The sequence below is a fragment of the Chrysochloris asiatica genome, unplaced genomic scaffold, assembly GCF_000296735.1.
Source record: "Chrysochloris asiatica unplaced genomic scaffold, ChrAsi1.0 scaffold00087, whole genome shotgun sequence".
NCBI classification, from domain to species: domain Eukaryota; kingdom Metazoa; phylum Chordata; class Mammalia; order Afrosoricida; family Chrysochloridae; genus Chrysochloris; species Chrysochloris asiatica.
In genome coordinates this window covers 5,867,042-5,888,788 of record NW_006408605.1, presented here as the reverse complement: position 1 = coordinate 5,888,788, position 21,747 = coordinate 5,867,042, and the positions used below count along the sequence as shown (strand labels likewise).

The following is a 21,747-nucleotide window of genomic DNA, read 5'->3' as shown; positions in this document are numbered from 1 at the left end:
CATTTGAGTTATGATGTTGGAGAAGAATATTAAAAGTACCATAGGCTGCCAGAAGAACAAACATTTCTGTGTTAGAAGAAGTATAATCAGAATGTTCCTTTAGAAACCGTGATGGCCAGACTTCATCTCTCATACTTTAGACATATTATCAGGAGGGACCAGTCCCTGGAGAAGGACATCATGCTTGGCAAAGTGGAAGATCAGCAAGGAAGAGGGAGATTCCCCAATGAGCTGGATTAGCAGAGTGGCAGCAGCAAAAGGCTCAACTGTAGCAGCAATTGTGAGGACGGGACAGGACTGGGCAGTGTTTTGTTCTGTTGTACATAGTGTCACTATGGGTTGAAACCAACCAACTCGATGGCACCTATCAACAAAACCAACCACCCCCATCTCAGTGAGAACAGAGAAGAGTGATAACTATTCATTACTATGCTCATAGTCTGGTGGGCAGAGAGACCAAAAAATGTATTCGTCATTTGTGGACACGAGAAGCAATTGCTCGTAATTAAAGCACCCTACAGTATTTTATTCAAAGTTGTTGGGTGGGAAGGTCTCATGAAAAGGTAATATTTGAGCCAAGATTTGAAGAACAAAGATAGGATTTTGGAAGGCAATTCAGGATGAAGGAATAGTAGAAATAGACATGTGCTTGAGGGGACTAGTACTCTGTGTGATGAGAATCAAGGGTGTTTGATTGGGGTGAATGAGAGAGGAAGCTGAGAGTGGAATAAAGGTATGTGGAGAGGGTTAAGGAGTGAGTGTTTCATTTCTTAGGTCAGTATTAACCCAAATGTGTCTCATGAAGCCATGGTATTGTGAAATGTTTATACATATTTGGTTTAAAAAATACAAACCCAAACAAACAGGTTTTTTTATTGCAGAACTTGTTAGAGCTTTCATATGTTAATGAGCTTTGTGACTCTCTAAAGGGAATTGAGCGATGTGGTATGATTGTTGTCCAGATTCACTTGGCTCCTGGACCCCTCTACCATAGCATGCCTTCTGCTTCTAGTACTCTGAGGAACACATTTTGGAGAACAGTCTTGAGACCACCTTTCTTTCGCAGCCCCAAGTAGTCGATTATTTACTGCGTCTGCCAATTTTCCCTTCGATAGTTCATTTCCTTAATGATTTCTAATTTTTATTGTGAATTCATTTTCAGAGGAGGTTATTTCCAGAGAGAGGATGTCTGGGTTGCCTTTGGCTGCGGAAGTGCCCCTATAGGGTAGGTTTACTGGTTTGAGAACAGGTTTTGTCTCAGATGTCCCAACACCACGAGGATTATTCAGTACAAGCCCAACATTTGTATGTGGTAAAAGCCTACGTTTCTTGAAGAATTAGTTGCTCCCTACAACTCCTAGCCCACAGGAGGTGTCAAGTTCCCTTCCCCCTTCCCACAGCAGATGGTCAGAGTTCATTTAGTCACAGTTGTATAGTTGGAACAACACTGTCCACAAGGAGTCTGTGACCTACAGAGTCTACCCAATGGGGTACCAGCCCCTAGCCATTAATGCTTTGATCTAAATCTTATGGGTCCATGAGCCATTTTGACTTCAGTCTCCCTCTGCTTCCTGACTTCACTTCCCTATCATTCAACACACTTGAGCTTTTGAATATAGCTCAAATCTTTTTATGTTTTTTTTTAAGTACATCATTTTCACATGTTTGAAGCTATAGGAGAAGATCCCTTCCAAGTCAACTCAGTCTACCATATTGATTGGAAGGCATTCTTCATCCTGCCCTTCATTTGTAGGATTAGTGCCATGGAAGTAGTTTTGCAGACACATCTACCTTGCAGGCATGTCCATCTAACCACTGTGCTGCTGGCCTTTTCCTTACTGTTTGCAGAATCATAGTAACAGTCTTTTTCCTGGATACAGGTGGTAGTAGAAAGTCGAAGAGCAACATCACTGTTTTAGTTTTACAGCCATTTGTCCTTGTCTGAAGTCATATATTGTAGGAAGAGAACCATGCTCCTATTCATTCATATTTTCATGAGCCTATTAATGCTCTGAAAATTATTTACTGAATGCTTGCTTTGTGGCAGGTAGTGTTTGTTAAAGGAGAGACACTGATGGATAAATCAACACAAAGTTCCTGACTTTATGGCACTTAATAATCGAGTGGGGGACACAAACATTTATCAGATATTTATACCAATAAATACATAGGTACGTACTATGGCATGTACTATGAAGATTATGTATAAAGAGACATCAGAAAGTTTGTGGTACATGGAATTAAAAGACAACTAAAAGAAAATTTTTTGAAGCTCCCTTGTACAGGGTGCTACAAAAGTGTAGCTTGAAAGCCAGTGATTCTAATCACTGCCAGTTCACCAATTACCTGGATAAGGCTTGGCAAACATTTTGCAGATCGCTACTTTACTTCCTCCGTTTGTGAATGTCTATTTGTGAGCCTAAAATGAAACAACAAGAAAGAACTTTTGTTATGTGCTGTATAAAATCGTGGCGATGACAGGTACTGTCAGAAAAGTGAATACAAGTGGGTAGGCTCTTTGGAGTGTGGGGAGCCTTCAGACCAGGCAGCCTCCCAGTGGAGGCGTGCTGGTAAATGTTTAACAACTGGCTCTCCACAATATTTTTAGAAGCCCTGATTGTAACATTTGCTAATTTCCATGGTGTAAATAGTTCCACTAAGGCTGATTTCAATCTACCAATGTAATGTCACTGAACACTGAATTGGGAAGAGACATGTACAGTGATATTTAGCTCACCGTTGCTCTAAGCTGTCCCCAGTGTTGTGTGGAACAATGATGTAAAGTTACTTTCCCAAATCAACAGTTTGCCCAGGATTTTCAATGAATTGTACCTTTGAGATGCATTATGGCGTGAAAGTTGCTGGTGCTATTGTTGTTAAGTGCCAGCAAGTCAGTTCTGACTCAAAACAACCCTGTATAGGGTTTCCGAGGAATGACTGGTGGATCTGAACCACCAACTTTGTGGTTAGCAGTCTAGTACTGATCCTGCAGCACTACACCAGGACTCTTGCGTAGCGTTAGAACTTGGTTTTTGAGTTAAAGGCAAGTCCACATTCTAGATTCACTGTCTTGAATAATGTGACTTTAGAGAAGTTGCTTGCCCTCTCTGAGGTAGTTTCCCCAATTGTAAAATGTGAACAATGATACTTACTTTACAGAGTTTTTTGATGGATTAAAAGAAACCACACATGTGATGGTTTCCATGATTGTTATTGATAAATAATAAATAAATCCCAAGTAACAAATCATGCATATGCCAGAATTTAGAATTTTTCTCCCTCATAAGTTGTCAAAATGAGTTTTCCCCCACTCTTCTATGCTTTTCTGAGAATCACACTTAATTGCACCCCCACCTTTACATACTGTAAGATCAGCACTGGACTGCTAACCACAAGGCTGGCAGTTCAAACCCACCAGCGCTCCTTGGAAACCCTATATATAGGGTCTATATGAGTTGGAACTGACTTGATGTTACTAAACAACCACAATCCTTACCAAGTTACTGCCTTGATGGGTTTAACTTGACTTGTCCTTGCTGCTCTAAACACATTTTGAAAACAGACATAAGTGCCCCAGGGCTCTTCACTTTACTTGGGATGTGTAGGTCCAGTCTGGTTTGGCTGCCTGTCTAACCTGAAGGGCTGTGTGTAGAAGGATCAGGTTCATCTGGTATTCACTGGCCAAGGCTTGTGCTTACATCTGAAGTGTGGTGAGCTGAACTGGAAATGAATGATGAAATCCAATTTTCTCCACTTCATTTCCACACAGCAACTTCATAGCACCAAAGAAATAAGTTCTGGCACATGAAGCAATGAGGAAATGGTGTTGTTTCTTTGTTTACAAGTGAAACCCTAAGTATACTTTGTGGGCAGCTGATCACTTCATTGTGAGACCCACGAGAAGTAATTTCACCTATGAAGATATCACCCTTGTCCCATGACTGAAGTGCTAGGGTCTCTATTTATAGACATTATAGACCCAGAATTGACACACTTTTTTAATAAGGGGCATATAGTAAATATTTTGGTCTTTGTGAGCTGTATAATGTCAACTCAACTCTGTCCTTGTAGCACAAAAGCAGTGAGAAACAATATATAAACAACGGAGTGTGGCTGTGTTCTAATATAATTCTATTTACAAAAATAGGTGGCAGATTGGATTTAGCTGTGGGCTCCAGTTTGCCAACCACTTCTACAGACCTTTGAGAGACAATTAAGAGTATTGAGTAAGAGCATGAGTTGGGGTTGAGTGTGAAATTCAGCTCTGCTTCTTCCCAGCTCTGGGCCTTGAGAAAGTCACTTAATATGAAGAAGTACCAGAATCTACTCATGGGGTTATTGTGAGAATTCAGGATGATGATGACTTCGAAGAGTGTGGCCCAGGACCTGCTGCTATATGTTACTCTTCCCTTGGTCATTCTCTTCATGGAAGGGACTGTTGGGAAAGCTTTTCTGTACGTTGAAGGCTAAAGCTGGTTGGAAGCTTGCTTATTTTTCAAGCATGAAGCCTAAATAATAATAATTAAAAAAAAAATGTGTGGCCTTCTGTAGCTACTGAAAAGGTCACTGTTGTTGCTGAGTGCTGTAGTTTTCACAGCTGAGTAGGCAAACAGTGCAACTAAGTGGAACCAGTTAGACAAGTTAAGCCAAAAATAAAGATAAGGTTAAATATCGACCTCGTTAGACTCTGCTTCCTCTTAGCTTTATAACAAAAACTAAGCTGGTGGATGGGGAAGGTTGTGAACTTGGTTGTATCATCAGCTAATCCTACCGACTCAGGAACTTGTAGTTCATTCTAAAGCAAAGCTTTATCAAATAACCAACCACATGTTCGGTACCTGGGATTATGCTAGGTGTCACAGAGGTCAGGAGGTTCAGAGACAGAGCAGGTACACTTTCCCCCTGCAAAAGCTCATAGTCTAGTAAATGGGAGTAGAAAGAGATGTGGATAACCACAATGCAAGGCAGTAAGGGATTGTGGCTGCCCATCACCTAACCCATTAAAGCCAGACTTCACCGTCAGCCAGTATCCTACTTTGTCCTCTCAGGATTCCAGCCCCTTCCTCCTCGGCCTTGTTCTCTGCTCCAGCCTGGCAGGTTCCATTTGCCTTCTTAACTGTGTATTTGGACTCATTTGTCCATTCATTCATCTAAAAAGTATTTGTGTGTACATTATGTGCCAGCAAATAAGACAAGGTCCTTGTTCCTATTTATTTATAACTTTTTATTGTGATTAGAGTGAACGTTTACATAGCAAATTGGTTTTCCATTCAATAACACAAGCACATTTTGTTTTGTGACATTGAGTGCAAGTCCCACAATCAAACAGCACTCTACCCTATGAAACTACTTCCTCCCTGTGTTTACCATTTCTGCTTTTATTGAACATAAGGGCTAGTGGAAGAAACTCTCAATTATTCATAAAATAATACCATGAAGATAAAGGACATAGCTCTATTAGAGTGAGTTCTGACTCATAGCAACTGTGAGCACAACAGAACAAAACGCCCAGTCCTGTACCATCCTCCCAATTGTTATGTTTGAACTCACTGATGTTGCCACTGTGTCAATCCATCTTGTTGGGGGCCTTCCTCTTTTTTGCTGACCTTCCATTTTGCCAAACATGATGTCTTTCTCCAGGGACTGATCCTTCCTGATAACATGTCCAAAGTATGAGATATAAAGTTTGGCCATTCTATCTTCTAAGTAGCATTCTGGCTGTACTTCTTCCAACACAAATTAATTTGTTCTTTTGGCAGTCAATATTGTTAAGAACTGTAGAGTCAGTTCCTACTCAAACCTTGTATAAGATTTCCTAGGAACAGCTGGTGGGTTTGAACCACTGACCTTGTGGTTCACAGTCCAGTGCTTATCCTACAGTGCCATACCAGGCAATTAATGATACTTTTAATATTCTTCTCTAACACTATAATTCAAATGGTAGCGTAGTGGTTACAAATCGGGCTGAGAACTGCAAGGTCAGCAGTTCGAAACTACCAGCTGTTCCACGGGAGAAAGAGGAGGCTTTCTGCTCCTGTAAAGATTTACAGCCTTGGAAACCCTGTACAGGGTCGCTATGAGTCGGAACGGACTCCACTGCACATAACAACAACAACAATCCTTCTACTGTTTTCCTCATTCATTGTCCAACTTTCATATGCATATAAGGTTTTTGAAAACACCATGGTTCAGGTACATCTTAGGCCTTATCTTTGGTCTTTAACATTTAAAAAGGTCTTGTGCAGCAGATTTGCCTAATACAGTACATAGTTTTATTTCTTGACTGCTGCTCCCATGAGCGTTGATTGTGGATCCAAGCAAAATGAAGTCTTGAACAATTTCAAATTTTACTCCATTTATCATGAGTCCTAGTGTAGTGTTAAACGGTAAGTACTGTACTACTAACTGCAAGGTTCGTGGTTCAAACCTATCAGCCACTCCTTGACAAGTCAATACAGCATAGCCTTGAGTTGGAATTGACTTGACGGCACTTAACAACAGCATCATGATGCTATTTATTGGTGAGGCTGTGATGATTTTGTCTTCTTAACATTGAGGTAAAATCCATACTGAAGGCTGTAGTTTTTGATCTTCATCAGTAAGTATTTTAAATCCTCTTCACTTTCAGCAAAAAAATGCTTGTTAATGAATCTTTCTCTAATCCTGATGCCATGTTCTTATAATCCAGTTTCTCAGTTTATTTGCTCAGCCTACAGATTGAATAAGTGTGGTGAAAGAATACAACCCTAGTGCACACCTTTCCTGATTTTAAACCATTCAGTGCTCATGTAACTGCATCTTAGTCTATGTATAGGTTCTTCATGAGCACAGTGAAGTTTTCTGGAATACCCATTCCTTTTCAATGCTATCCACAGCTTGTCATGACCCATACAGTCAAAGCATTTACATACTTGATAAAGCACAAGTAAACATCTTTTTGTGTTCTCTGCTTTCAGCTAAGAGCTATCTGACGTCAGCAAAGATATCTCTAGTTCCACATCTTCTTCTGAATTCGACTTGAATTTCTGGCAGTTCTCTATCAATGTACTGTCACAACCATTTTTGAATTATCTTCAGCAAAATTTTATTTGCCTGTGTGATATTGATATTGTGTGGTGATTTCTACATTCCATTGGATCACCTCTCTTTGGAATGGACACAAATTTGGTTCTCTTCCTATCAGTTGGCCAGGTAGTTGTCTTCCAAATTTCTCACCATGGATGAGTGAGTGCCCCTGGCGCTGCATCAATTTGTTGAAAGATTTCAATTTGTGTTCCATCAATTCCTGGATCCCTATTTTATTACCAAAGCCTTCAGTGCAGCTTGGGCTTCTTCCTTCATTGTTATTGGTTCTTGAATATATGCTACCTGTTAAGATGACTGAACAGTGACCATTTCTTTTTGGTACAGTGACTTTATGTTTTGCATCTGTCTTTTTTTTTTTAAATGTTTTATTGTGAATTATGTGATAGTTTATATGGGAGAGCATTAGCTTTACATTCATCCTATAGTGTACTGTTTCATTGCCATGGTTACAATCCCCTCATGCATCATCAACCAGCCAAAGGGTATACCCTGCAAGCCTGCTTGTCAGCACACAGCCCCTCTCCCTCTTTGGGTCTAGAGTCCCCAGCCACTCCATCTCTCCACATCATCATCTCTGCCTCCATCTCTGGCTTCACTGTTTCTCTGGGTAGGGTCCCATACTCCGCTCTTCTCCCTTGATGGTCCCAGGGACCTCCACTCCTGGATTGCAAAGTCAACCACTCCCCTCCTTTGCTGCAAAATGTCTACCTTTACATTTCCAGCCCTCACAGTCAGTTCTGATAGCCGTTATTCACTATTGTACCACAAGAGTCCTATCCCCATCTCCTTTCATCAGCCCCACCCAGACATATTGGATACTACTCTGTGGAGATTCTATCTTCCTCCACGTTGAAAGCTTGTAAGCCAGTCACTTGCCTCTGTAGTCCTTCCATTTTGGGTAGCCAGTGTCCCAGTTGTCCATCCCTATCTACCCTGTGTATCAAGGGGGTAGAAATGATCCTCACTGTAAAGATTTGTTCCCTCATTTGGGCTGCTGTATCTATAGGTGTAGATCAAGTTCATCAAACTGTATCAGATTACTCTTTTTTTTTTTTCTCCCTCTTCTTTCTTCTTCTATTCGAGTTCTGATCATCCAGCCATTAAAGCCAGGTCAAATGGGTATTATCTGCAAGTGTGGGTGTTCTTGTCCTTCCATCTTATTTTGATGCTTTCTGCATCATTCAATATTTTGCCTATTGTTGTTGTTAAATTCCGTTGAGTCAGTTCCAGCCCATAGCATAGAATCCTTCAATGTTACAAGTCAAGGTTTGAATTTTTTTCTCAGTTCTTTCAGCTTGAGAAATGTTGAGCATGTTCTTCCCTTTTGGTTTTCTAACTCTGGGTTTTAGCACATTTCATTGTAATACTTTGCTGTGTCTTCTTGAGCTGTCATTTGAATTTTTCGGTCCAGTTCTTTTACCTCCTCATTTCTTCCATTATCCTTAGCTTCTATATGCTCAAGAACTCCTGGTGTGGTGCTGTAGAATCATCACTGGACTAGGAACCACAAAACTGACAGTTCAAACCACCAGTTGCTCCTTGGAAACCCTATACAGGGTCGCTATGAGTCAAAACCAACGTGATGTCACATAACCAAAAAGACTGCTCAAGAACAAGTTTCAAAGTCTCTTCTGACATCCGTTTTAGTCTTTTTTTTCTTTCCTGTCTTGATGCCCTTTTGCTTTCTTCCTGTATGATGTATTTGATGTCATCCCACTATTTTTCTGGTCTTTGGTCTAATTCATCAAATCTGTTCTTGAGATGATTTGTAAATTCAGATAGGATATATTCAATGTCATGTTGTCAGTGCTTGTGAACTTATTTTAATATTCCTCAGCTTCAGCCTAAACTTGCATATGAGCAATTTATGATCTGTTCTACAGTCTGTGTTGGCCTTGTTTTGGTTATAATGTTGAACTTTTCCACCTTCTCTTCCCACAGATGTAATCAGTTTGATTCCTGTGTAGTTTATCTGGTGAGGTTATTGTGTATAGTCACCTTTTATGTTGTTTTAATGGAGTCCTGGTGTGTTGCTGTAGGATAAACACTGGGCTGCAAAGTTGGTTTGAATCACAAGGTTGACAGTTCAAACTCACCAACCACTTCTTGGAAATGCTACAAAGGGTCACTGTGAGTTGGAACCAACTTGATGGCAATTAACCAACCACCAACCAAATGTTGTTTGAAATACTTGCAATGAATAAGTCATTGGTCTTGCAAAATTCTATCATGTGATTTCCAGCATAATTTTTATTATCAAGGTCATATTTACCAACTACTGATCCTTTCTCTTTGCTTCCAGTCTTTGCGTTGCAATCACTAGTAATTATCAATGCATATTGATTGCATGTTTGATCAGTTTCAAACTGAAGAAGTTGGTAAAATTTTTCAGTTTCTTCACTGGCTTTAATGATTGGTGCTTAAGTTTGAATAAATTTGCTATTAACTGGTCTTCCTTGTAGGTTTATGGATTTTATCCTATCACAGATAGCATTGTACTTCAAGATAGACCTTAAAATGTTCTTTTTGATGATGAATGTGATGCCATTCCTCTTCTGTCTGATGTTCTCAGCATAATAAGCCATATGATTGTCTGGTTCAAAATGGCAAAATACCGGTTCATTTCAGCTGACTTATGCCTAGGATATTGATGTTTTTGTTTTCCATTTTATTTTTGGCAGTTTCCAATTTTTCTAGACTTTTACTTCGTACATTCCATGTTCCAATTATTAATGGATGTTCACAGCTGTTTCTACTCATTTTGAGTTGTGCACCATCAGCAAATGAAGGTCCTGAAAGCTTTACTGTATTCACATCATCTTGGTCAAGTCTACTTTGAGTAAGTAGCTCTTCCCCAGTCATATTTTGATTGCCTTCCAACATGAGAGGCCCTTCTTCCAGTGCTATATCTGAAATGGTTCTTCTGATATTCATTATGTTTCCATCTTCTGATACTAGACCTGACAATGTTCTGCTTCTGTTCATAAGGTTTTCAGTGCCTAAACATTCAGGAGTAGTTTGCTTCTCCTCCTTTCTAGTCTTTTTGAGTCTGGAATCTCAGCTGTAACCTGTTCACTTTGGGTGATCCTGTTATTTTTTTCTAATACTGGTGGCATAGCTTCCAGCATCACAGCAACATACAAGCCACCACATTTCGACAGACTGATAAGTGGCGGGGAAAATGAGCTAGACAGGGAGAATTTAAGCATGGGCGAAGAAAGTTGGAAACAACTTAAATTAAAATTAGGAAAAAAGAAACTAAGGAAAAGAAAAGGAAACAATATGCATAGTCTGCTCCCATTTCCATATAAAGTAATTTTATATGGAAATGGGAGCAAATTTTGCATATAAAATTTTATATGGAAATGGGAGCAAACTATGCATATTGTTTTCTTAGTTTCTTTTTTCCTAATTTTAATTTGCCCAGTAAATAAATACTTAGGTATATATTTAGTAAATAGGGTCAACGTTTTATGGGTAAAACATCATTGGCATATCAATACAAGCACAAAAATCTAGTTAGATTTAAAAAAAACTAGCTTTCTTTCTCTCCTAGCAGATATAGCTCTTATTTCAACTTTATGCCAAATTGCAAATTTGTTTGGTGTTTTCTTTTTCCCTTAAATTTTCTTTTCTAAAAACTCTTAAATTTTGAAACATTTTAAAAGAATAGTATAAAGATCACTCTTAGACCCTTTATCTAGGTTCCCCAGTTGTTAACATTTTTCTCTCATTTTCTTTTTCTACAGATTTAATCTCCCCACCCCCGAACTATTTGAAAGTAAATCACAGACATCATGACATTTCATTCTAAATATTTTTGCATGCACCTTTTAAACCAAGGACATTATCTTTTCTAACCATAAAAGGGTTATTATACCAAAGAAATTTAACACTGGCACTATAATATTATTGTCCTTATTCTAATTTTCCTCATTATCCCAAAAAAGTCATGTGTATTTTTTTCTTTTCCTTTTTGTAGTGAAAATATATATTAGAAACCATTTGCCAATTCAACATTCATGTACAATTTAATGACATTATGACATTCTCATGTTGTACAATCCTTATTCCTGTCTTTTCCTAATTCTACCACAATTAACATAAACTTATTCCCGCGACCCCGCCAAACAAAAATTTCCCTTTCCCCATCCCACTGTTGGTCACTAATAATTCGCACTGATTTCTATATTTCCTTGTTTTATGTAAGTGAGACCATGCTGTATTTGTCCTTTTGTGACTGCCTGGTTTTACTAAGCATGATGTTTTCAAGGTTCATCCATGTGATGGCATGTATCAGGACTTCATTTCTTTTTATGGCTCAGTACTGGTGTGGTGCTGTGGGATAAAGCACTAGTCTGAAGGTCGGTTCAAAACATCAGGTTGGCTGTTCAAACTCACCAGCTGCTTCCTGGAAACCCTGTACAGGGTTATTATGAGTTGGAACCAACTCTATAGCACTTAACAACTAAAACAACAATGCTCTTCTGGAGTCCTAGTGTGGTGCTGTAGGATCAGTATTGGACTGCTAACCACAGGTTGGTGGTTCAAACCATCAGCTGCTCCTTGGAAACCCTATACAGAGTTACTATGAGTTAGAAGTGACTCAACAGCACTTAACTACAACAACAGTGTTCCACTGATGAATATACCACATTTTATTGATGGGTATTTAGGTTGCTTCTACCTTTTGGCTATTATAAAAGGTGTTGCAATGACTATTAGTTTACAGGTTTCTGTTTCTGTTCCTGCTTTCACTTTTTTTGGGTAATTATCTAGGATTGGGATTGCTGGGTCATATGGTAATTCTATGTTCAACCTTTTGAGAAACTGTCACACTGTTTTCTGCAGTGGCAATTCCATTTTGCTTTCCCATCAGCAATGGATAAGAGTTCCAGTCTATACCCTCTCCAATATCTTTTGTTTACTGTTTTGTTTTATTTTCTTTTTTTATCAGTGCTATTCTAATGGGAATGATGTGCCATTTCATTGTAGTTTCTGTTTGCATTTCCAAATGGCTAAGGGTGGTCCAGTGGGTTAAGTGTTACATTGTTAACTCACCAGCTGCTCTTAGGGATAAAAAATGAGGCCCTCTATTTCTGTGAAGATTTACAGTCTTGGAAACCCTACGGAGCAGTTCCACTCTGTTCTATCCGGTTGCTTTGAATTAGAATTGACTCAACCACAGTGAGCTTCTTTTCACGTGCTTGTTGACCATTAGAATATCCTCTTTTATAAACTGTCTGTTCAAGTCCTTTGTCTGTTTTTTGATTTAGTTATTTGTCTTATTTGAAATTAAGTTCTCTAGTTTCCTCCTTTTGATGAAGATTCTTCTATAGAATTTTTGATTAAATGCTCAGCATTGGTAGCCAGGAACCACCCAGCTTTCTGATCTCATGGCAAAGGAGGCAGTTGTTCATAGAGGCCAGTAGTCACACATTCATTTCCTCCTCCTACTTCGATCTATCCTTCTTCCTCTGTTATTACAGATGAATAGAGACAAATTGTAACTTGGATGGCTACTTGCAAGCATTTAGGACCACTACCGCACAACTAAGAGGTAGAACAGAATCATGAAACACTTTATAAACTAGGATATCCCAAGGAATTATGACCCTAAACCTCCAAACTAAAGAACCAAATCCCATGATGTGTTTGGTTGTATATAGAAATCTCAGTAGCTATTCTTTTTTTGTTGTTATAAATATATCAATAATACAACTTTTCCAGTTTCTCTTTATAGGTGTACAACATGTTGAGAACAATTACATTAATCAGATGTGCATCCCATCATTAACCAATGAGAATTTTTTCATCACTATAAACCAAAACAGGGAACACAGTGTCTCCATAGGGTAAACACAGAACTTCAAACCACAAGGTTGGTGATTCGAGGCACAAGCAGCTCCACAGGGAACAGGTGAAGCTTTCTGCTCCTGTAAAGATTTACAGCCTCAGAAACCCTATATAGGGTCGGTATCCGTCAGAACTGACTCGATGGCATTTCACAACAAAACAACATCAATAAACCAAAACTCAGTGCTCCAAAAGTAATAATCCTTCTTTCCCCACATCCCTTCCACCCCTGGCAATCACTAACACATTTTGGTCTCTCTACATTTGCCTGGTCTTGCCTTATTTATCGAGTGGTCATACAATATTTGTTATTTTGTAATTGACTTATTTCATGCAGCATAATGTCTTCATGCTCTGTCCATGATTCAAGACTTCAGTTCTCTGTCTGGCGGAATAGCATTCCACTGTATGTATGTATCAAATTTTGTTTATCCATTCATCCATTGATGGACATTTAGGTTATCTCCACCTTTTCTTCATAGTGCTGCAATGAAAATCAGTGTACATATATCTGTGTTGTTGGCTTTCATTACAGTAGAGTCAATTCCTGGGTCATATGGTAGTTCTATTTTTAGTTTTTTTTGCAGTACCACTACACTGTTTTGTTTTACAACAGTGGTCCCATGTTGCATTCCTACCAGCAATAGGATAAGGTTTCCAGTTTCTCCACATCTTTGCCATCATTTGCTATTTTCTGTGCTTTTTAAATATTTTAAATAATTTTAGTCATCCTAGTTCTCTTATCCATTTAAAAAAAGCTGTGTTTCCACAAGCAGTGATGGATTTCCCTACAACCTTGCCAACACTAAGTTTTATATGTTTATGCATATATGGTGGTGCAGAGTTTGAATTTGGACTTACAGTGAGCAAAGTGGTCAACCAAAGCTTAGTTCTTTCCTTTTGGTTCCAAGTCCTCCAGTTTTGATTTGTGTAGAAATGGAATTCCTTCTCAAAGGAGAAGTTATACATTCTCTGTTATTCAGTGTCGTGTTCTCCATTAAATAAAAAAAAAAAACCAAGCAAACAAACAAACAAAAAAAAACAGTAGGCATATTCTTCCTAAAGCCAACTTTGGGAAGAATATGCCTACTGTTTTATTTTTTTTTTATTCTGCATTAATTATACATGGAAGATGACTTATGAAACAGGGGAAATTGTAACTAGGGCTTCTGATTCTCTTGATCAGTATCTTGTTTTGCAATGAACTAGCAGAGAAATAATTGAAGTTGTCAAGGACTTCATTCTTCTTGGATCAACTATCAACACTCATGGAAGCAGCAGTCAAGAAATCAAATGACATATTGCATTAGACAAATCTGCTGCACAAGACCTTTTTAAAGCGTTGAAGAGCAGAGCTGTCAGTTTGAGGACTAAGTTGCACCTGACCCAAGCCATGGTATTTTTAATAACCTCGTATGCATGCGAAAGCTGGACAGTGAATAAGGAACACTGTAAAAGAATGATGCTTTTGAGTTATGATGTTGGAGGAGAATATTGAAAGTGCCATGGGCTGCCAAAAGAACTAACAGATTTGTGTTGGAAGAATGCAGCCAGAGTGCTTGTTCGTTGGAGTCCAGGATGGCCAAACTTCGTCTCATACTTCGGACATACTGTCAGGAGGGACCAGTCGCTGGAGAAGGATATCATGTTTGGTAAGGTGGAAGGTCAGAGAAAAACAGGAAGACCCCAATGAGATGGATTGGCCAAGTGGCAGCATCAGTGGTTCAAGAGTGGCAACAGTAGTGAGGTTGGCCCAGGATTGGGCAGTGTTTCGTTCTGTTGTGCATACAGTTGCTATGAGTTGGTACCAACTCAATGGCACCTAACAACAACAACAACAACAACATGGAGCCTTGGTGGCACTGTGGGTTAGGCTTTGGGCAGGTAACTACAAGGTCAGTGGTTCAAACCTACCAGATGAGACTGTCTGTTCATGTGAAGATTTACAGTCTCGGAAACCCTATATAGGGTCACTATGAGTCACAGTTGACTCAGTGACAGTGAATTTGGTTTTAGAGTATAATGATTCTACATTTGGGGTAGCAGGCTAATCATAATATATGTACGTGTGTGTGTGTGTGTGTGTGTGTGTGCATATGTATGTATGATCACTTCTGAAACCAGCTAATCAACAAATCCCTATTGTTTATTTAAAAAATATTGAACCTTAGGTTGAACTCCTTTGTGAATGATCTGTATCCTTTTTAAAAAAAAACCATTTGAGAAGGTATTTTAAAGACTTTTCATCTCTTTACTGAAGTTACTTGTGTTATTTTTTCCATAGGTGTTTGAAGCTGTGATTTCTTGGATCAATTATGAGAAAGAAACCCGTTTGGAGCATATGGCAAAGCTGATGGAACATGTTCGTCTCCCTCTCTTACCTAGGGATTACCTAGTCCAGGTGAGTGCTGAATGCAGAACCAAGCACTTCCCTGTTCATTCAGGGTTGTAGGAACAGCAGTGGGCAGGCCTCGTTGTCTAGAGTGGTGGAGTTTTATGAATAATTGATATGGGCATAAGGCACCAGCCTACTGGGTGAAGTCTGAGATACGGTAGTGTAAAGTCTAAGAACGTAGATCTGAGAATAAAACACTTAGGTTTCAGGCACCATTCTACTACTTATTAGTGATGAATTCTTATTTAACTTTTTCAAGCTTCAGTTTCTTCTTCCATAGAATGGATATTGTAATAGAACCAGGAGGTTTGTTATGAGGACCAAAGGAGGTGAGTATGCAAGTTAAGTGTTTAGCATGGAGTCCGTATATCAAATATTCAATAAAAGTTATCTGCTCTTATTGTAGACGGTCAAAGCAAGAAGGGTCATTTACATAATTTTTCTATGTTCCCTTTTACCTTAGTTTTAGGCTACCTGGAGTCCAAGTCAGAACTGTACAAACCAACTCTTCATAGGTGCTTGGAATACATATTGCTTCTACTTCTCTAAGAAAACAAAGAAAAAATCAAGAATTATGGGTGTCCCTAACTATGGTGACACAAGTAGTCTCATTTAATCTTTATAATGGTCCAATTAGGCAAAGATTGTTGTTGTTATGTGCCGTGGAGTCAGTTCCTACTCATAGCAACCCTGTATAGAGTTTCCAAGGCTGTAAATCTTTATGGGAGCAGAAAGCCTCATCTTTCTCCCACAGAACAGCTGGTAGTTTCAAACTTATGCTGACTGTGAGATTAGCAGCTCAATTCGTAACCGCTACGCTACCAGAGCTCCTTCAGGCAAAGATTGTTGTTGTTGTTAAGTGCTGTCGAGTAGATTCCATCCAATAGTGACCCTGTATAGGGTTTCCGAGGCCGTAAATCTTTATGGGAGCAGAAAGCCTCATCTTTCTCCCGCGGAACAGCTGGTAGTTTCGAACTGCTGACCTTAAGGTTCGCAGCCCGATTCATAACCACGATGCTACAGCCTCTTAAATTTGGGCCTTGTGACTTAAGGAAGTATGGAGCTAGTAAGAGGCAGGCTCTGAACTCATATCCAAGTCTGGATCTCCAGCAAGCTAAGTGCCACTAAGCTAGCTGCCACCTTTTATACTCTCTGTTCACCCATCACATGGCTGACTTAGGGAAGGAAATGGTGCTAGATACTCTTATATAGGAAGGCAGAGGGTAAACCTTGGTATATGGTGGTGGTGGTGGTGGTGAAGGCCAGCCCTCAGCTGCCCCCAGGGAGTATCTGAAGGACTGGAAAGTAGAATGCAAGGTTAAGAAAGTTGACTTTCTCATTTCTTAGTCATATCACATTAGGTAAATAACTAACTTTCCTTAACTTCAGTTTTGTTACCGGACATAACGTACACCTGCCCTTATAGGGTGTGTGAGGGCAAAATGAGATAATACATGTGAACCCCCTAACAGAGTTCATGCACCTTAGTTAATATCATAACTGTTTTGTGACTACTGTTGTTGTTAAGTGCCCTTGAGTCAGTTCCAACTCTGTAGAATAGGGATAGGGGATCTTTTTTCTGCCAAAATGTATTACATCATTTGTGGGCCATACAAAATGATCGACTTGAAAATTAGCCTGCTATATTTGGTCAAACATTTAATTAACTCACTCCTAATGTGATGGACATATTGTTAGGAGGGACCAGTTTCTGGAGAAAGATGTCTTGTTTGGTAAGGTGGAGGGTCAGAGAAAAAGAGGAAGACCCCTAAAGAGATGGATTGGCCAAGTGGCAGCATCGATGGACTCAAGTGTGGCAACAGTAGTGAGGTTGGCCCAGGATCGTGCAGTGTTTCCTTCTGCTGTGCATAAGGTTGCTATGGGTTGGCACTGACTCTATGGCACCTAACAACAACAACAATGTGATGGTGTCCTGGTGTGGCACTGTAGGATAAGCACTGGACCACCAGGTCAGTTTGAACCACAATGTCAGCAGTTCAAACTCACCAGCCACTCCTTGGAAACCCTATACAGGGTCATTATATGTTGAAACTGACAGGACTGCACTAACAACAACAATGTGATGGCTGTAAGTGCGGTGGCCTTGGCAAGGCCAGACCAAATGATCTTGTGGGCCTTATACAATCCCCTGGCCAGATGCTCCCTACCCTTGCTGTATAAGGTTTCTGAGGAGTGGCTGATGGGTTTGAACAGCCAACCTTGCCGTTAGCAGTCTAATGTTTATCCTACAGAGCCACACCAGGTCCCTACTTTGTGACATGGTATCGTCTCTTTGTTGTTAAGTGCCTTTGAGTCAATTCCAACTCATAGAGACCCTTATAGAGTTTCCAAGGCTTAATCTTTGCAGAAGCAGAAAGCCTAATTTTTCTCCCACAGAGCTTTAACTGCTGACCTTGCGGTTCGCAGTATGATACTTAGACTACAGAGCCACCACATTCCCTGGTATGCTAACATGTTGTTGTTGTTAATTGCCATTGATTCAGTTCTGACTGATAGCGACTCATAGAGACCCTGTATAGAGTTTCCAAGGAACAGCTGGTAAGTTTGAACCTCCAACCTTGTGGTTGATACTTATGTTGATGCTACAGCACCACACCAGGACTCCAAGTCTTTATCTTGTGACACTGTTGACCACAGGCCTAAAGGGTCAGTGAAATGTTCTTTAACTCTCTGTACCTCAGTTCTCTTCTCTGGTGCTGAGAGATGATACATTTTTCAAGTCTTGATACTTGCCCAGCAGTTTACACTTTGGAGGACACCACTGCCACCTGGTGGCAGCATATCCTCCCTGAAGAAGGCTATGGGACAATCTGAGCTCAGTAACAGTGTCAAACCTTACAGTATCCTGAGGTGGAGACAGGTGGCTAGTCTAGCTCAGTTTCACTTCCACAGTGAGGGAGGCTGGCCTGTGGGATCTAGTTTTCAGAGAAAGTTCATGGCACCTTAGAGATAGCTCCCAGTCACAAGCACCATCAAGTGCCCACAATTGAAACTTAACAAAGACATGGTAAACTGTTCCTGGGTTATGACAGCAATGTAAGATTTCGATCTGGAGAAAAAGGAGGTCAGAGGCAATGGGCATGAAAACTGTTGTATGCGCCCCCTTTTAATAAAAGGGCTTATTTAAAACTAGGCCCCTTAGGGTGAACACTTCTAGGAGATATTTCACTTAACACTCATTTGACCTTGAAACCTACAATGAGTGTAGCCCACTGGGGATGGCTGATGATAGTGGAGGAGGGAGAGAAGTGCTTCTGGGGGATGCTATGAATTCAAGCTGAATAAGTTATTTTGGAGAAGTAGCTGCTCATGCATTTCTCCTTCCTCCCTAGCTTTTCTGGAGATCTGTCACCCTTTTTACCTTTCCACTAATTCTAAATGCAAGCGTTTGGCTCAACCTGACTCAGGTCCTCCGTGGGAGAGACCAAAAAACCTTCTAAGGAGATGAAGTGTCCCTGGGGCTTGTGTCTGGAGAAAGAAGGCGTATCTTGCCCATCTTTCTGTCCTTTCCCAGCCAACTCCAGTGTTGCCCCGCAGGCAGTGGACCTGGCCATATTTTCATTTCTAGTGATATGTGAGGATCCGGGAGCACAGGACAAAGTCATGGTCTTCCTAATGAAACATTTAGACTCACACTTCCTGAGCACCTACGTAGGTTCTACTCTGGAATATAGAGGTGAAGAAGCAATAATCGGAGCTTAGATGGGTCCAAAGTGAGGTCAATAGGTGTGGCTTTGGTGCACAAGGCATTCTGTCTGCTCTGATGTTGCCACTCTGTTAGGAGAGTCTCACTGGCCAATTTTCTGTTCTGAAATAGTCACTGTAACAAAATATACATGAATCCTTTCTCTCTGGTCATTTCATTTTACATAATGCTGCCAAAGGTTGGCTTATGGGTTTCTTCTTCGTTGGCCCTGTCTCTTCTTCTCTCCCTTCTTTACTCCTCTTTATTCTCTTCTTTTTTTCTATCCTTCTCCCTCTGTCAAGTGTTCACTATTTGCCCTAAACATTATAATACATTCAAACCAGGAGAAATGTGGGAAGAGGCTTTCAGGACAAATGATCTATTATTTTCCATCATCTCATTTAAAGCCTCAAACCAGTGTTGTTAAGTAACAAAGTCACTGAGGTTGTGGCTACTTTAAACATGCCCATTTTTCAGACAAGGAAACTGAGAATCCAGCAGAGTTAAAGTGGTAGAGCTGGGTTTTGAATCTCTGTTTTTGCTAGAGCTTGATTGCTTACTCCATTGTGCTCTTGGAGTGCAGGTGAGCATGATGTTGTAACTTGGTAGACCTTTCTCTTGGGGTCGGAGATGATGTGGCATAGGAACAAATGAGTGTGGGAATGTAGGAATGACTCAGCCCAGGGAGAGGCCTGGGAAATATGGTCGAGCTCTGCTCCAGGATCACCTGTGGGTTATTATCTCCAGACGGTTGAAGAAGAAGCTTTGATAAAGAATAACAACACCTGTAAGGACTTCCTCATCGAGGCCATGAAATACCATCTGCTCCCTTTGGATCAGAGGCTCTTGATTAAGAACCCAAGGACCAAGCCCAGGACCCCCGTCAGCCTGCCCAAGGTAAGCCCTAGCCCAGTCACTGCCAAGAGTCAGGACTCAGTCCTGGGAGAGTGAATGGCTGCCCTGCAACATGGCTTAGGACCTGCTGGGAGATGAAGTCTGCTGGTTCTTCTTGAATCTGCTGGTACCTCTTTCTTCTGGAATCTTCCTTTCCTAAAAGTTTCAAGGTAACTTCCAGTGAGGTTTGAGACTCAGAGCTCTCTCTTCCTGCTCCCCTCCTTCTGGCTCTCACCATGATTTGAGCTCTATCTCTATTAGAAGCTGAGAATGACTGTATTGATTTTACTTAGTGGTAGCCAGATCAGTTCTATCTAGACCATTCTTTCAGTCAGTCTTGTTCCTTCTTTCACCACAGAGCCATAAAGGACAATTAGAGCTGCCAGAGGTAAAAAGGGCACTGAGGAAGAGAAGGAAATGGGAGCTTCTGTGAAGGAGCAGCTAGGGGAAGGGAGGTCTGGTCATAGGAGGGAACACCACCATCAAGTTTACACTGGAAACTTGTTACGTGCCATCGAGCCAGTTCTGGCTCATGGTGACCTTGTACAAGGTGTCTGAGGAGCAGCTGGTGGATTTGAACTGCTGATCTTGTGGTTTGCAGTCCAGTGCTTATCCTACAGCACACCACATCAGGAGTCCTGCACTAGATACTAGCTGTCTCCATTCCTTGCAAGTCCCCTCCCCTCTCTGGTCCTCTGCTTCCTTATCTACGGAAGGAAAGATGCTGTATTAGGTTATCTCCAAAGACCTTTCTGCCTTGATATTCTAGTAGTCTTTCTAGGATCCTTACGTGCTGGTGTCTGGGGGAATGTCCCAGCCAATCCAGCAGGAAAGGTGGGAGAAGAGGAATGAGTCGTGTTAGTGTGTGGACTACTACACAGTAGGCAGCCTTGGGATTATTTAGGTATTTGCTTTGTCCTCTTCCTCCTCTTTCTGTCTGGCTGCTGCTCCCAGGAAGGATTCCACAGAGGTATAGAAAGATGTGGTTGTCCAAGACTAGGTATTGAGATTCTCTAAGATATGCAGTCATTTTTCCCAACCCGGGACTATCTAGACTATAGTGGTTACAATGTGAATGATGTTACAAATTTCCCAGATGCTATAAGCAACTAACATATATTGAGTGCTTGTTACATGCCAAGCACTGTATATTGTTGTTGTTGTGTGTCAGAGTCAGTTCCGAGGAGCATCTGGTGGGTTTGAACTGCCAACCTTGTGGTTAGCATTCCAGTGCCACACCAGGAGTCCTATATGGATGGTATCATGTTGTTGTGTGCCGTTGAGTTGGTTCCAACTCATAGCGACCCTGTATAGGGTTTCCGAGGAGCAGCTGGTGGATTTGAACCGCCGACCTTGCAGTTCAAACCGACTTTGCAGTGCAGTGCATTATCTTGCAGCACCACTCTAGGACTCCAGAATGATATCATACATAGATCTTATTTAAGCGCCGTATGGGAGGTATCATATACACATCTTATTTAATCTTTTTAACAAGTGTATCAGATCGGGACAATTATTTTTCCAATTCTACAAATAAGAAAATGTAAGTTCAAAGAGGTTAAGTAACTTCCCCAAGGTCAGTACAAGCACTGTGATAGAACCAGGTTTGAACTGAGACTTTTTCACCCTCTACACTGGCTCTCGGAACCCATACCATCTTGTGTCTGGCTTCACCTTTGTAAACTTCAGTGATAGAACCAGGTTTGAACTGAGACTTTTTCACCCTCTACACTGGCTCTCGGAACCCATACCATCTTGTGTCTGGCTTCACCTTTGTAAACCTCAGTGATAGAACCAGGTTTGAACTGAG

At 40.6% G+C, this 21,747-nt stretch overlaps 1 protein-coding gene across 1 annotated transcript in view; it reads left to right on the top strand.

The window, feature by feature from the left end:
• KLHL3 (kelch-like family member 3) overlaps positions 1-21,747 on the top strand; it is a 192,245-nt gene that overhangs the window by 127,605 nt on the left and 42,893 nt on the right. The window contains exons 7-8 of the mRNA XM_006866102.1: positions 15,227-15,343; positions 19,791-19,940. Coding sequence (XP_006866164.1) covers positions 15,227-15,343; positions 19,791-19,940 — 267 coding nt within the window. The remainder of the gene's footprint in view (positions 1-15,226; positions 15,344-19,790; positions 19,941-21,747) is intronic.